Below are 14,862 nucleotides of genomic sequence, written 5' to 3'. Positions count from 1 at the left end.
AGGAAAGCAAAGGAAGACAATTAATCAAAAATATTTTGAAGGTAAAGTATATTCTTTACAGGGATCCTCAATTTGAGAGGGAAGAAATCCTGGTAGAAATCCAAGGTGTCTGGTCTGGACGCCACCTTTCTCAAAAGTCTCTGGTTATCAACAAGATTTGAAACTTTGCAAACTGTTTGGCACACAGTTACTTTTTCTTTCTCTTTTGCAACATTTGTTCACTGTTGTTTGTCATCAAAGCCACAAAGTTACCCCTTATCCTTCCTGCCTAATGAGCTACACGCAGTTTTCTTGCAAATGGATCAAGCTACAAGGCCCAGAAACTGATACTAGTCTCGTCTTCATTAATGCAAAGAGTTGTGTTCATCTGGCAAGGCTTCCTCACAGTTTTCCATGCCAGACCATTCCCTCAGAGACCCCTTACCAGCTGTAGCTGGAGGTTTATTTGTTTAAGTGAAAGACTGAGGGGACAATGTCCTAGAGACAACATTTTGTAGCAGTTGATTGCTTAAGAAGATCTGTAGGAAGCTGCCTGTACCCTTCCCCTAATGATGATGGACAGATAAAAGAGGGTTCTGCTTTTAGTCATTAGCAACTCTTTCCCATTCTTGAATCTTTTCCCTTTTCTGTCTGGATCTGTATTAAGTTTTAAAAGCCAACTAAGTGTAAGAGAGTTACAGATTAAGATAGCATACAGTGACATTAGTAATCAATAACACATTGGGAACTGCTAGCAACATTTGCCACAGCAGCAAACAATGCTCTTCAGGTAGAGTTGTTCTAATTTAGTAAATGTAGCTGCTTATAAATTAGGGGAAGACTGACCTTGGAATCTTATGTTATAAGGAAGTTGCACAAGTATTACCTTCCCCCTTTTTAATTCTCCTAAATTCAAACATGGCTGACAGATGAAATTAAAGACTGCAAATGTTTGTACCTAACATTACACAGCTAAGCTGTGGGTTAATGAAACAAACAGCAGTTGGAAAGTTGGTGAGATAAACAGTTCTTCAGTGCATGATTTATGGAGAACTGCTCTGTGATGCAAATGTTTCTATTGAAAGAAATTCACAATAAAAGCTGTTTACAACAGCACTGCTGCAACTTTGGCTGAGACAATCTTGTTTCTTTGTAATATTCTGAGATATTGGGTATGAGACATGGAAACCCTCATCTCCCACGGTGACACTGCATACACACAGGTGGATGGGGAATGTTTTCTTGCCAGCTTAAACTATTTTAGTGGTTGCCCAGAGTGTGTGGAAAGGCGCAGGTCAGGAACTTCCTCCTCCATTAGGGTAGTACCTGGCACACATTTGCTGCAGGGCAAGGGCATGGCAGTGGGGTGAGGCAGCTGCTGTGCACGGCTGCTCCCACGGCAGTCCCAGAGAGTGCTCGCTCCATAATAGAGCCACCTCCACTGCCCTAAGGGACTTGGGTCACCTGAAAGTCCCCTGGGCCATTGTTTGGGTAAATGACACTTCTACTGACATTTAAAATATTTTGATGTTTTAATTAGGGAGAAATAATACAATATGGTGATCTTTCTACATTGAGTAAAGCTGGGTATTTATCTGCTTTGCATTCACTTTCAGAAATTTCACCTTCTTCTTCACTTGCCTTATTGTTCTGCAGAAACTGCACAGTACACAAACATTGTAGCGTTCTGGAGACCAGAGTGAATTGTCAGAGTCAAATCCAGGGAACAGAAATTTACAGCATGAGTAGTAAAAGTCCTGAGACACGTGGCAGATTAATATAGAAATCTAAATTGTAAGGTATCTTGCCCTTTTTTTTAAGTTTCAGTTAGCCTCTTATGGTAACTGTAATATCATTTGTATGTGCTAATTTACTTGTAAATGTCACTCGAGAAGACATTTGAGAATAGGAATGTGAATCTGCTCTCAAAAACTGTGATGTCTCATTTTCTCTCTAAGGCTTTATTTGTGCTCTAATTCTGTTGCTAAAGCAGCTAGCAGTAGCTGTTGTTTTTTCCTGTAAACTTTTTTTTCTTTATATTGTTTTCACATAATGAATCAAAGCTCTTTGATGAGCACAGATGAGTTTCAGACATGATTTTTAGGTTCTGTGTATATTAAGTTACTAATTTTTTTCCCCTACAAATGATGCTCCTAATCTGCTGGGCTCCCAATTGAGTGCCTTATTAAAATCTTCAAATCTTATAGCACCCATTAGTAAAAATGTGGAGTAAGAAAATTACCAATCAAAATTCCCTGTTTATTCAAGTGTAAATTGATACTTGCAAAATATGCATTGGTTTATAGCCAGGATTCTGAAATTACAACATTGGCACTTAGGGACACACTGTAGTAATGAGCAGACAGTAAGCTAATGTAGTTTTCAAGAAAGTTCTTTACTTTCCTCTTATTTCAAGATTTTTGGTCTACCAGCTGAAACATGAAGGTTAAAAGCTACATCTTACTTGAATGCACAATAAAGAAAGGGAGTTCATTCTGTTGCAACCCCTCCGTTGTCTGTAGCATGTGTGTAGATTTCATCAATTTCAAAAGAAGCTTAATTAATTCAATTATTATTACTAAATATTATTATCTATTTAATTGCCAATCTGTATGTGTGTGTATAACAAATCCTTTCTTAGCTTATGAATTAGTGTAGTAATTTTGAATATTTTGTGTTGATTAACTCCTCATTTTTTTGTCATTAGCATGAGCATTTATCTCCTGGCTTTTTATATGCTTGTATATAGTTCGATGGGGAAACTTAATTTTGCCTTATTGGCACAGCAGTGGCACTTACTGATATAAACCAAAGCAGTTTGTTAAACAAAGCTCACTGCTTCTTTTTCTTCTTCCCTTGCAGAGCTGGAGCGGACCAGAGAAGTTACTTGCTTTAGATGAACTCATTGATAGTTGTGAACCAACACAAGTAAAACACATGATGCAAGTGATAGAGCCCCAGTTTCAAAGAGACTTCATTTCCTTGCTCCCAAAAGAGGTGAGAATTATGGGATGATATTGTGAAGTGCATTGGCTGCCATCTTTAGAGAACTTCTGTGTTAATTTTACCAAGGTGGTGATGTAAACTCATGTTAGAGGTTCACAGTTTGGAACACTGCCATAGCATGGCTACTGTAATTTTAGGTTGATATATCTCTATCTCTTGATAGCATTTTGATACTTGGAAATACAGATGACCCCTTTAAACAAAATCCCAATAGCTCTAAAAATATCTATCTTAATTGGGCCAATTGTGCTTTTTTTTGGGAACTAATTCTGTTAGGGCACACACACACAAAAAAGTTCCTCTGGATGTAAGACCTCTCTGCACATTATTCTGTGAGTGTAAGCACTATTTTTAATGCTGTAAGTGGTGAGTGTTTTGTTAATGTTTTTTTTTATTTTACTTTAGACAAATGAAACCCTAAAATCTCTACGAATTAAACCAAAAGCAAACCCAGAAAAGGACTTCTTACTAAGGATTAAGCCAAACTGTAATTAAGCAGACATCTTACAGTAAATCCATCACTGAAAATCAGATCATGTTGTATCCAGTTAAAGAGAAACTGAGATTTAGATTTCGGTGTGTGTAACTAAATGCCATCCACACAAGAGTAATTTGTGATGTCATCACAACTAGAACATGAGGGTGGATATGCAAGGTTATAAACCCAATTTGCTGCAGTTATTGAATAAATGTATTTTAGTTGACTTCTAAATAGTACTTCTCACCTTGATTGATTTTAGGGAGTTAAGTCTCAGTTCCTAACACTTTGCAAAGCAAATTCTTTTAAGTTATTCTGGTGTTTGTATTTGGTTGCTATGTTTGACATGGTTTTATTACCTGGAGACTGTTTCATGTCTCTGTTCTTTGACACTCTTTTCTGGCATATATCCTATTTTTGAATACTTGCATGTACAAAACCCTTCTTTCTTTTACTACACTGTCATATCTTCACAAGTCTGGGAGTGTCACAGCCTTCCCTTGCTGGCTGGCATTTGCAAGGGTTGGAATCAATTTATGCAGCAAGTATTAACTTAGTACACAGGACATGAGGTTACTATTTAGAGGATTAATTCCTGCAGCAGCCTTCTCAAGGAGTGGAGAGGACATTGGGAGAGGAGAAGAGTTCTGCAGCACCTTTGCATGTTTGCCATATTTCTAGAAAAGCTGCCCAAAACATCAGAGGCAGAGGAAGGCAACAAGACTTTATATTTTGAAGAGATAGAAGAGACTTTATATTTTGAAGAGACAGATAGATGCCACTTCTGCATCTATTCAGTCTGGAAATTTAACAGAGAATTGGTAACTCAAGAGATCAGTTCTCTTTGCATGATTTGGTGGCAATACTCATCGAAGTGCAGCCAGTGATCTAGTTACCATGTAACTAAAGATCATATTATAATTTCAGTTTTCACAATTTCTCCACAGAAAAAATACAGTACTTAGCAGTAAAACTTCCTCACCTAGGTTTCTTCACTCCCCTGTAAGCTACTAATGTTTAATTTATTTATTTCTAGTGGGTTTCCTGCCTCTTGAAACCAGAATATTGTAATGTGTAGCTTCATGACAGGCTGACTTCACCAGTGAAGTTGTCTTGGATAATTTTTTCTTCCTAACCCCGAGTCACTGTCACCAAAATTACCCAAGTTAAAAAAAGCCATTGAGCTGACTCCACCATCTCCTCTGCTGTTCCCTCACCCAGATCTCCTCAGCAGGGCTGTCCCCAGCTGCCAAGCGCTGGCTGCAGTGGGGGGTGACGCTCTGAGCTGTGGGGGCACGAGCGACTTGTTGGGGTCAGTAATTCCATGAAGAGGCTTCCCCAGTGAAGCCAGCATCCTGTGAAAGCACGCTCCCTTGGGCTGTCGCTCTGCATTAATGTCTGTGGTTATCTCCAGTGCTGTTGGATGCAATGCACTGATTTTATTACCAAACCAGAGCAGGAAGATGATGTGGACAGGAGGGCTTTGCTTCAAAACCATTGTCTGCAATGCAAAGACGGTAACTTAAAAGCCAAATAACCATGGAAATGTTTGTTTTCCTCCTGAGAAAATGGCAGTCAAACAGTTAATATGAAATAAATACTCTCGTTTTCTGGCTGAGACTTTCGAAATAATTATTCAAATTACTTATTTATGAAAATTGGGTCGAGAAACCAATAGATAGTTTTGCTGAAATCAGCCATAGAAATGTTGTTGGTTCTGTGTGTGTAAGTGAAGAAAAAGGCAAGGGATTGCTTACTGTTGGGTATTATTAACACTTCAACAGAGAGTAGTCCTAAATCCAGTTCAGTTCAAGGTCAGATCTTTGCTACCTGAAATTTTCTTATAACTAGATGCATGAGCTGAGACAAAGGGATGTCATCTTTTATCCACTGCTAATCCTAAAGTCAGCTGTGGGCTGTGTTGACCATTGATGACTGTTTAGATAAATGTAGTCTAAAATAAATGTTACCCATATTTAACCTGGTTTAGAATCAGTTGGCTCATAGGTTTAATTAACACCAGCTTAGCAAATGTCTGTGTCTGTATAGATAGGACAAGTAATATTTATACAAACTGCTGTCAACTGAGGAATATTCAGCAAAAAATGGAAAGGGTCTGTGTCATGTTTGAGTTTTGTCACATGCAGGTCTATGTGATGTGTGTTAGGAAACAACACTTCTTCAATAATTTCATGTACCAGGAATGAAGACAGAAAGTCTAAAAGAACAAGTACAGCTCCTCCAGTAGAGAACTTTACACCAGATCCCAAATGCTGATTCCCTGAGTAAGGAGAGAAGGTGGTTCTTCAGATTTGTGGCCTGGGGTGCCTACAGGATCTAGCACAGCATTTAAGGCACCTCCTCAAATGTGGAATCCTGTGTGCTCCACATAAGCTGCAAGTGATGACTTGCAAACAACATGTGTATGCAACCAAAATTCAAACAGTTGTGATGTGCTGAATTTTTATTTCCTGCTCAGTCACTGCCTTGTCTAGATTACTAAAACAAAATGTTTCTTACAAAATAAAAGTCAAAAATCTGCTGAGGTCAACAGCCTGCAGTTATGACTTCCTTAGTAAATGTCATTCTTTGCTGTTTTAAAGGGCAGATTCTGTTTATAGCTGTCTGTCTATCTATCTATCTATCTATCTATCTATCTATCTAATCTCTGGAGTCTACCTATCTCATAACTTCAGCTAAAAATTAAATTCCAAATCCTAAACAAAATACATGGCAAACAGAAGTAAAAGTGGGTGATCTGATTTCCTTGACAGCTTCTGCATCCTGTTAATTACTGACAAAGACCCCACCGTGTCAGCATATTAGTAGTTCTCTGCATTAATGTTTATCAATATTGTTCTTTCTGCAGAGTTTTTAGGGGCTCTCTGCATTTCCTGTGACTTTCTTGCATCTTACACTTATTTTCCATGACTAGGGAGGATTTTGGGGGCTTTATCATGGTCACTATATGGCTTAGGTCAGTCAGACAAGGTCTGAATTTTTCCCAATAAACTTTAGTTTTGTCATGTGGAAAAGCCCATCTTCTATTTACTTTCTGGTGGTCATTAGGATTTGCCCTGTGGTTTTGGTAACAAGCTGTACTAAAGTCACATGTCTTGATGCTACTGCATCCCAATCCGTAAAGCTCCTTGTAACACTCAGGAGGGTGTTTGAATTCTCATCAGAAAATGAGCAATACTTACACTGCCTTTCCTTCAGCTGCAGAGTGGTTCTGAGCACTGGAGAATGTAGCATTTGCTTGTTCTGTGTTTGGGCTTTCTGGGTGACGTTACTCATCACAGTGTACATCCCTATTTGCTCACATGGTGAGCGCTATGCTTCTTAGTTCAACGCTCAAAATAACTCTTGGTGCAATTGTTAGCTAAAATAACATAGACATAATTACTTTGGTAATAATTCTTCTAATGATTCAAAGTAATGTGGCTTACTTTTTTTAAAAAATGTAATAATTATTTCAGCTGACATCTATTTTCTTGCAAATGCGAGAATCGTTTTGTGATATGATCTGTAAGGATTTAGTTACTTATGATGATTGTTATATTTCCACATGCCCACAGGAATAAACTGGAGTCTGTTAAGTTTCAGAGATTGTTTAATAATTTATTGTTCCAATTTTCTGTATTTCAGCCCCTGATGTGTGATAGTAAATGGAGTTATTTCACTTTTCTCTTCAAAAGCAGTGCAGAAGATACACATTCTTCTTATTTTTTACAGCTGGCACTGTATGTGCTGTCATTCCTGGAACCCAGGGACCTTCTGCAGGCAGCCCAGACATGTCGTTACTGGAGAATTCTGGCTGAAGATAATCTTCTCTGGAGAGAGAAATGCAAAGAGGAGGGTAAGGCTGAGCAAAAGGATGGATATAATGGTCGAAGTGTTGCCATCATAAAAAGTGCAGTTCATTTGCATAATAAGCTTAAAGTTTTATGAAGACAATTTGTGTGACTTCAGATTTAGTGCTAGTTATGGTTTGAGCTACATGGTATGTATCTCTGTTGAAAGCAGGAAATAGAAATAATCCATGGAATACTAGAGTTTAGGCTTAAATATCTTATTTATAAAGTATACCAGTTGCATGTTTTTAGGATACAGTTGGGTTTGCTTTTTTGAGGATTACTTTTATTCAAAATGTAACCCAAAGAAATAACAGCTGAGGTGTAAAAATGATAGAGTATAGCCTGGCAGTAACATGGAGGAAAAACTGTGGCAGTGGTTGGTAGAGGGGCTGCTGTCATTTCACGTCACTTGTAGGGTAATTAAGGCAGAGCTGACACATGGTATTGGGAGAAGGTGCTAAAAGGTTTGTCTGGAGAGGGACACACAGTCCATTAGCCACATGGATATTGTCCTACTCATGCCAGTCCAAGAGGGTATGATGCTCCAGCACTGATACCAATGGGCAAAAAAAGGCTCCCATGAAAGTAGTCACGTATTTGTGCCCACGGAGAATGTAAACTTTTATTTTTTAGGAGAATTATAGGAACAAGAAGTCTGTTTGGGGCGGGGTAGAAGAGCACATACATGTGATCCCAGAGCAGTCTCATCTTGGACACAGGACCTGTCCAGACTGTCTTGGAGTATGGAGACAAGGTGTTGATGCAAAGGCTTCAAAAAACATAATAATGTCAATTGTAGCTGGCTATTTGTGAGGACACCTAAACTAATTTGTTTTCTTTTGTGATGGAAAGCAGGTGCCTGACCTCCAAAATCTTCTCTAAAGATTCTCCTCTTAAAAATTTCAGTGAAAATGTATTAAAAGGACAGAGTGAGAAAAAAGGAGGAGGTTGAGAGGTGAATGAGCTTACGTTTGTGAGCTTACAAGTAAGAATAAATACATCCAGGCAGGAGAGCACAGTCAAGCAGGCCAGTATTGCAGCCTGCTTTAGCCTCAGTGAGCTGCTCAGTAACATGAAGGAGCCCCTAATTCAATATTGCAGGCAGAGATGGGGCTAAAGGCAGAAGAGTGAAATCCACATACTGGCAAGAGACAAGACTCCTGCCCATAATGAAATGTAGTGGAGAGAGGAGCTGCATAGAAAAGAGAGCAGGGTGAGAGAATTGCAAAAAGAGCTGTATCTGTAGTAGCAAGACTAAAATAAAGCACTACTGCTTAAGTGTCAAGTCAGAAAGGGCATAGATATACTTAAATTCCAGCCAAGAGAGGACAATTCCAAAAGCACTCAGCCTTTCAGATCAAGAAAGTAATTAAAAGCTCACTAATAGCAGGAGTCACAATGAACTTAAAGGTAATGAAGATAGGTGACCGGAGTGGAGAGCCATGGACAGAAAGGTTGACTTCTTGAACTGTTCCAGAATAAGCATATAAGTGGTTAAGGAGGTGTTTTGGACAATACCTGTTTGTAAAAAGCAATGTTCTGCTGCATTGCCTCAGAAAGGGAGACCCAAACCCAAGCTTGGAGGTTGCCAGCAAGGAATGATGAACTAGAGCATTTTCAGTTGTGATTATGGTAATGATTATGCTGAACTGACAAGGACAGACAGAGAATAAATCTCTGAGGAACAGGGTGGTTTCACTGACACAGAAATGTTGGCATGCAGGAGGTTGTTACATTTCTGCCATATTTTAATGTCAGGGGACACCGTAAAGGTTTGGGGGGGAAGGTGTTTCCTGTGGGGTGTCCTCATCTCTTCCCCTCCCCCCCTTTTTTAAAATTCCATTTTAGGGATTGATGAACCATTACATATCAAGAGGAGGAAAGTAATAAAGCCAGGCTTTATACACAGTCCGTGGAAAAGCGCCTACATCAGACAGCACAGGATTGATACCAACTGGCGGCGGGGAGAACTGAAATCGCCCAAGGTGAGGTTCTGAGCTCTGTGCACGGGGCCGTGAACAAAGCAGGATCAGCTCGTGGCTCGGGTTCTTTCCTTTGGACAAACAAGACTATCCATGCACAAAAAGCAGTGAATTGCTACAGAAAGAAATACTTGGTGTTTTAGCTTACCCTGGCTTTAAATTATATTCCAACCACCATTTTGGCAGTGTGTTATGCTTCATACTGCAGAATCCTTTCACTGCTCTTCTAAGAATTTCTGTACAATTTTGTGAATTCTAATAAACAAGCCAGTCTCTTGGAGACAGGTAATCATGAAAACTTGATTGGAAATTCTTATATTTAAACATACAGACACATATATTGTACATGTGTCAGTGTATATGTATGTATTGGTAGAGCGGGGTCATGTTGCAACATAAAAATACTCTGCAACTGTTCTGTGATCAATTCATGCTTTATTTTTAAATATACTCTTCTAAACTGAGCAGCAGAAGACAAAATTTTATTCTGTGTTAAGAGTTTAGTGGGGTTTTCTAAATGCTAAAATTATTTTAATGACACTGATATTTATCATTACATCCTTTCTGATATGAAGCAATATTTCAAACCTTTTGTAAATAAAATAGCAACTCTAATCAAACCTGATAATGAACAAGCAGCCAAAAATGTGAAGAAAACCCACATTCATGGCTTTTTTAGATTTTAAGGCCATTTACCTGTTTTCTTAATAAAAATAACAACATTAAATAAGAATAAAAGAATTCCCATGGAAAACCTATGGCTATATCCTGCTGTTTATTGGGCCGTGACTTATGTACATCTCTGGCAACAGTTCTGTGTTTCTTGCCTTGATATGCCACATCAAGTTATCTTGGAATTATTATTAAAATTACAGCCTCTGGCATTATCTAAATGCCATTTCATTTCAATGAACATCTTGAAAAATGTTTGGATATTTTAAATAAAAAATTCTTCTTCCTATGTATTCTACTAAAGATTTTTTTTTTGCCGTATTGCAAGAAGATATACAGAATTACAGTTTTTCCAAAATCAAGCATTGAAAATCCCACCTCTGTAAAGCAGCATTTCAGTCCACATTCCCAGCACATGAAATTGTTGCTTTTGTTTGTATTTAACTGAATTGATGGTTTTCTATTTTTTTTTTCTTTGGTGCTGCCTGGCATTTAACACAATACAATACTTGGCTGGTAAAGGGAAAAAAATAGATGTGGTCAGCCTTGACCACTGGAATACAATACTCAGCAAATAATCAGCCCATCCTTTTTAGTCAAGATTGGAACAAAAGGTAGCAGTAACTCAACTGAAAAATAAAGAGATGGAATAACTGTGGAGGAATAGAGCAGTGTTCAGTTACTAATTCAGCTTTTGTTAGTGATTTTTCCTGGTACTTTCAGGAGGCTTGCAGTAACTGTAGTGTTCCTGCTAAGCAATGCAGCATCACTCCATGGAAGGAGGGAAACACCTTCTTTGGTCCCAGCTGGCGGTAAATTAGACTTGACACACGGGATTAAGGAGCCTTATTATTACTGAAGCAACTCTAGCATTTTGTAATTTATGAATCAGAAGAGCACTTTGTTTCTCCTGCTTCTCTCTAATCTCCTGCATTAAATTGTGACCGTTGCTTTTGTGTTTTTTGGTTGCCAGGTGCTCAAGGGCCACGATGACCATGTGATCACATGCCTGCAGTTCTGTGGGAACCGCATCGTGAGCGGCTCCGACGACAACACGCTCAAAGTGTGGTCAGCAGTGACAGGCAAGGTAAGGTGGCTGCTCTGCTGGATTCCTTGGGAAATGAGCCACAGGTAGAGCAGTGGCACAGCAGAAATGCTGCTGTGCCATCAGACCACACTGCAGGGTGGCCTTTGGTGCCTCTGGGGCAGGAATCAGAGGTTGTACTGGATAAACATGTGGGTTGCCTTTTCCCACACAGAAACTGCTCCAGTTCAAAAAAGTCACCTTGATGTGAAATTGCAATGCTGCTCATGTTACCACTGGCATATATCCCTGTTCTCTTGGCAATTCTGCTATTCTTGTGGAGTCGTTTGTGACATGGATTCTAAAGAATTTGGACAGAAACATTACTTTATCTTCCTTAAAGCTTAACTTAGGCTGCATTTACCCCTCTGGATCTCCTTTTCTCACTTGTCTTCTAGCGTTCTTTCTATTGTTTTCAAGTTTTTGCAATGGAGTGTTCATTTTACTGGCTCAGATTTCAAATACAGAGTTTGTTTTTCTTTCCAAGCCACTATATCGCTGAGCCACAAGAAAAAAAAAAAATTAACTTGCTTTAGGTTTAAATATTTCCTATTAAATTAGATCCAGCTCAGGCAGGAATTTAATAAGCTTCAATAATTTAATTCTGGCTTAGAGGAGCAAAACAATATGTGCAATCAAAAAGACAGTACTGAGCATTTCAGTCATGTTAGAACATCACAGCTGCTCAGCCCACAGGTTTTTTTTTTGAGGTGACTGACCGACCAAGGATGTAGAAAAGGCCTTGGGGAAACAGTACTTCTGCCTTTTAGACTGGTATTGTGTGCACTTAGCTTGATTTTAATGGTATAGATAACAACAGGACAGCTGCTGAGGATAACGTGTTTAAGATGTAAAAGGTATCCACTTCATAATGTGGAAGCTGAATGTATTCAGCATTTGTCATTGCATGCCCAGAAGATCCTTGAAGGGATTGTTAATCCTACTGTGGGCAAGAATAAAATTAAGAGCCATAGGCAGCCTCACCCTGCTGCTGTTGGCTTCCCTACAACAAACTGTCTAATGAAGGATCCCATAATGAAATTTACATCTATTTTAATTGAAAAGGGCAACTTAAACACAAATGAAAATACTTTCTTTGTACATACCACGCTCCCAAAAGCAAAACGTTCCCTTAAATATATCAAATTAGGCACAGTGGCATGACTCAACAATTGCTGTTCAGTAATTTTTTGAAAGTAATTACAAATCCTAGTGGCCATTTACCCCAAACCTTTAAGAGAGCCAGAAATCGTGTCTGAAAGATGGAAGTGTGCTGTATCAGCCCTCATGCTTACTGATGCTGAAGAATTAATAAAATAAAGAAACCCTAAAGGTTGGTTTGTGCAAATGAACATGACTAAATAATTCCCTTGACAGATGCAAAGCCCAAAATAAGGATTCTGTGTTCTTACTGCTTTAACAGGATGATTTCTTAAAATATGAGCACATTGGATGAAATAAGAAAAAAAAGCAAACTGCAGAAATGAACATCAGCTATGAAGTGAAAAAGATGGATTTGATAGCAGTGAATTAAGCCAGATGCCAGTAATTGCAAAAGATCTGTTAAAAAATTGTTAAAGAACAGGAAATCTATGTAGAACAAAAAAGCAAACAATTTTCAAGGATGCTAGAAAGAACAGGATATTAACAACAAGAATTACTATACTGTCACTGATGCAGAAAAAAATGCTTTGGAAGAAATTCATGTGATGGAAATACAGCATGCAGTGATAATAGAACATTTTAGCTGAAATTCATGCTAACTACCAAAGTTATGGTTTTTGTTATTAGAGTTGATCTAGATAATCTGTATTTGATTTTTCTTTTCCTGTGAAGTAACCTTTGGCTTAAAATTAGTGCATTTTCAAAAGGTATGGTCACAAGAAGAAGATCCAGGACAGGACAGTTAGAAAGCCAAAATGCATCAATGTTTAAATGGAACAAACTGAAAGACTGGCTATTTAGGATACACTGTCTCAGATAAAAAATATTGGACTGCGTCAAGAGGAGTCAACTAACAGTTAAAGGAAGGCCATGGCAATTAATGCCACTTAGCATTAGATTACAGAAAAAGAGATCCTCAAACTGCCTTGACCTCTTTTCTCATGCAGTTACAGGTTTGACTGATAATAGTGCAGAAGTAGATGCCTGTGTGCACTGAAAGGCTCTATCCCCACGACAAAACTGAAGAAAATAGAATAATGCAAAAATCAACATGGCACATATTTAAATGGGTTAGAAAATAGGTAATTATAGAGATCATGTTGTTAAAGTAAATGCAGAATCTTCATGGAGTATCTTTCTAGAGGAGTCTTGCAAGGATCTTTCCTTGTCTGTGCTAATTAGCATTTATTGCTGCCTGGTGGGAAAGCATATATAGTCATTACTTGTAGGGAAAACAGGCTGGGAGACAGAGACAAGCCATTGTTCCAGGCTGACAGGGGTTTTACAGAAGAAGGTGTGAGCAAACACTGTCTGTACATGGTGAGAAATCATGTCATCCGTTTGGGATCAGAGAAGGGAGGCTGTGCTTATGTAGTGTGGGATTCTCTCCTGGGCAACAGTAAAGTCTGAAAAAGGTCTGAAACACGGTTCTGCAGGAGTGATGCTGTAGCTGTGCTTTACAGAGTGCAGTGTTTCTTGGATAAGCAAACAGAAAAACACAACAAAAATATATGGTTTATAGATTGGTGGTAAAACTACCAAGTGTGTGCTCTCTCCACTTCTAACACACTTCAAAAAGCTATTGGAAATCCTGCAGTGACTCAGAAAAATGCCAGGAAAATGACTCAAGGCTGCAAAACATGTCCTTGTATTGAGAAATTTGGAAAGACAGCTTAGTTTGTCAAGGGAAAGATTACAAGAAAAATTCCTTAAAGTACCAACAATTGAAAGAGAAATTTGATGAGTATTTTTTAAAAAGGGGAATTCTTTTCTTCAATCAGAAAGAAGTCTCCAGGGGTCTTCTGGCTCTTGCTATGAGAGCCGACTCTTACCTCCAAGATTGCTTTTTCTTAAGGTTTCCATTCCCCGGTGTCAAAAGGTTAACTAAGGAAAATGTTTCTTTTCAGTGTTTGAGAACACTGGTTGGGCACACAGGAGGAGTGTGGTCATCACAGATGAGGGACAACATCATCATCAGTGGCTCTACAGACAGAACGTTGAAAGTCTGGAATGCTGAGACCGGGGAATGCATCCACACCTTGTACGGACACACCTCCACCGTGCGCTGCATGCATCTCCACGAGAAAAGGTGAGGCTTTGTGCAGAGCTACAGCCACAGCCTGGCCTGCCATTTCTACCCTTTGTGCTCACAGAAAGTGCTCCTGAAACTTGGGGACCTCATCCACCACCGAGTGAAACACAAACCAGGCAAAACATAAACCAGCACCAAGTGTTGGAGGAGATGATTAATAGGAGCAGAAGCAGAAGAGTACTAAATGAAGAACGGAAAATTGAGTCACGTACTTCAAAAAGTCTGCATAATTTCAAAGCTAATTCTTTGTTAGACCATGATCCAGTCTCCCACACTGAATAATTTCTTCTTTTGTCAATGCTACAAACTTTTACTCGTTTTACCAAATAACCTTTTTAAGTATTGTCACTGCAGTGTTTTATGTAAATTTTAACTGATTATAACATAATTTTTGCAAAATTGTAAACCATGTCTTGATTCAACAAACATTGGCAGAGCTCTGTTACTTGGCTGTGGTATGGAGCTGTTGACAGAGAGATTGTTGGTTGCATTTCTTCTCTTTTGAAGAATAATGAGGTTTTTCTATATAAATTTCATTAATGTTCATT

The 14,862-nt window shown here is 38.7% G+C and overlaps 1 protein-coding gene across 4 annotated transcripts in view; it reads left to right on the top strand.

The window, feature by feature from the left end:
• Positions 1-14,862, top strand: part of FBXW7 (F-box and WD repeat domain containing 7) — a 99,004-nt gene that overhangs the window by 76,096 nt on the left and 8,046 nt on the right. For all 4 annotated transcript variants that reach the window (XR_001521079.2, XM_015624906.2, XM_015624908.3 and 1 more), the window contains exons 4-8: positions 2,842-2,976; positions 7,199-7,322; positions 9,169-9,305; positions 10,948-11,061; positions 14,130-14,311. Coding sequence is in view for 3 of the 4 variants with exons in the window: in XM_015624906.2 (XP_015480392.1) it covers positions 2,842-2,976; positions 7,199-7,322; positions 9,169-9,305; positions 10,948-11,061; positions 14,130-14,311 (692 nt within the window). In the remaining variant the exon portion in view is untranslated. The remainder of the gene's footprint in view (positions 1-2,841; positions 2,977-7,198; positions 7,323-9,168; positions 9,306-10,947; positions 11,062-14,129; positions 14,312-14,862) is intronic.

Source organism: Parus major, chromosome 4, assembly GCF_001522545.3.
Source record: "Parus major isolate Abel chromosome 4, Parus_major1.1, whole genome shotgun sequence".
Classification (NCBI taxonomy): domain Eukaryota; kingdom Metazoa; phylum Chordata; class Aves; order Passeriformes; family Paridae; genus Parus; species Parus major.
Note: the sequence above shows the minus strand (reverse complement) of the source record. Positions and strands in the feature narration are given on the sequence as shown.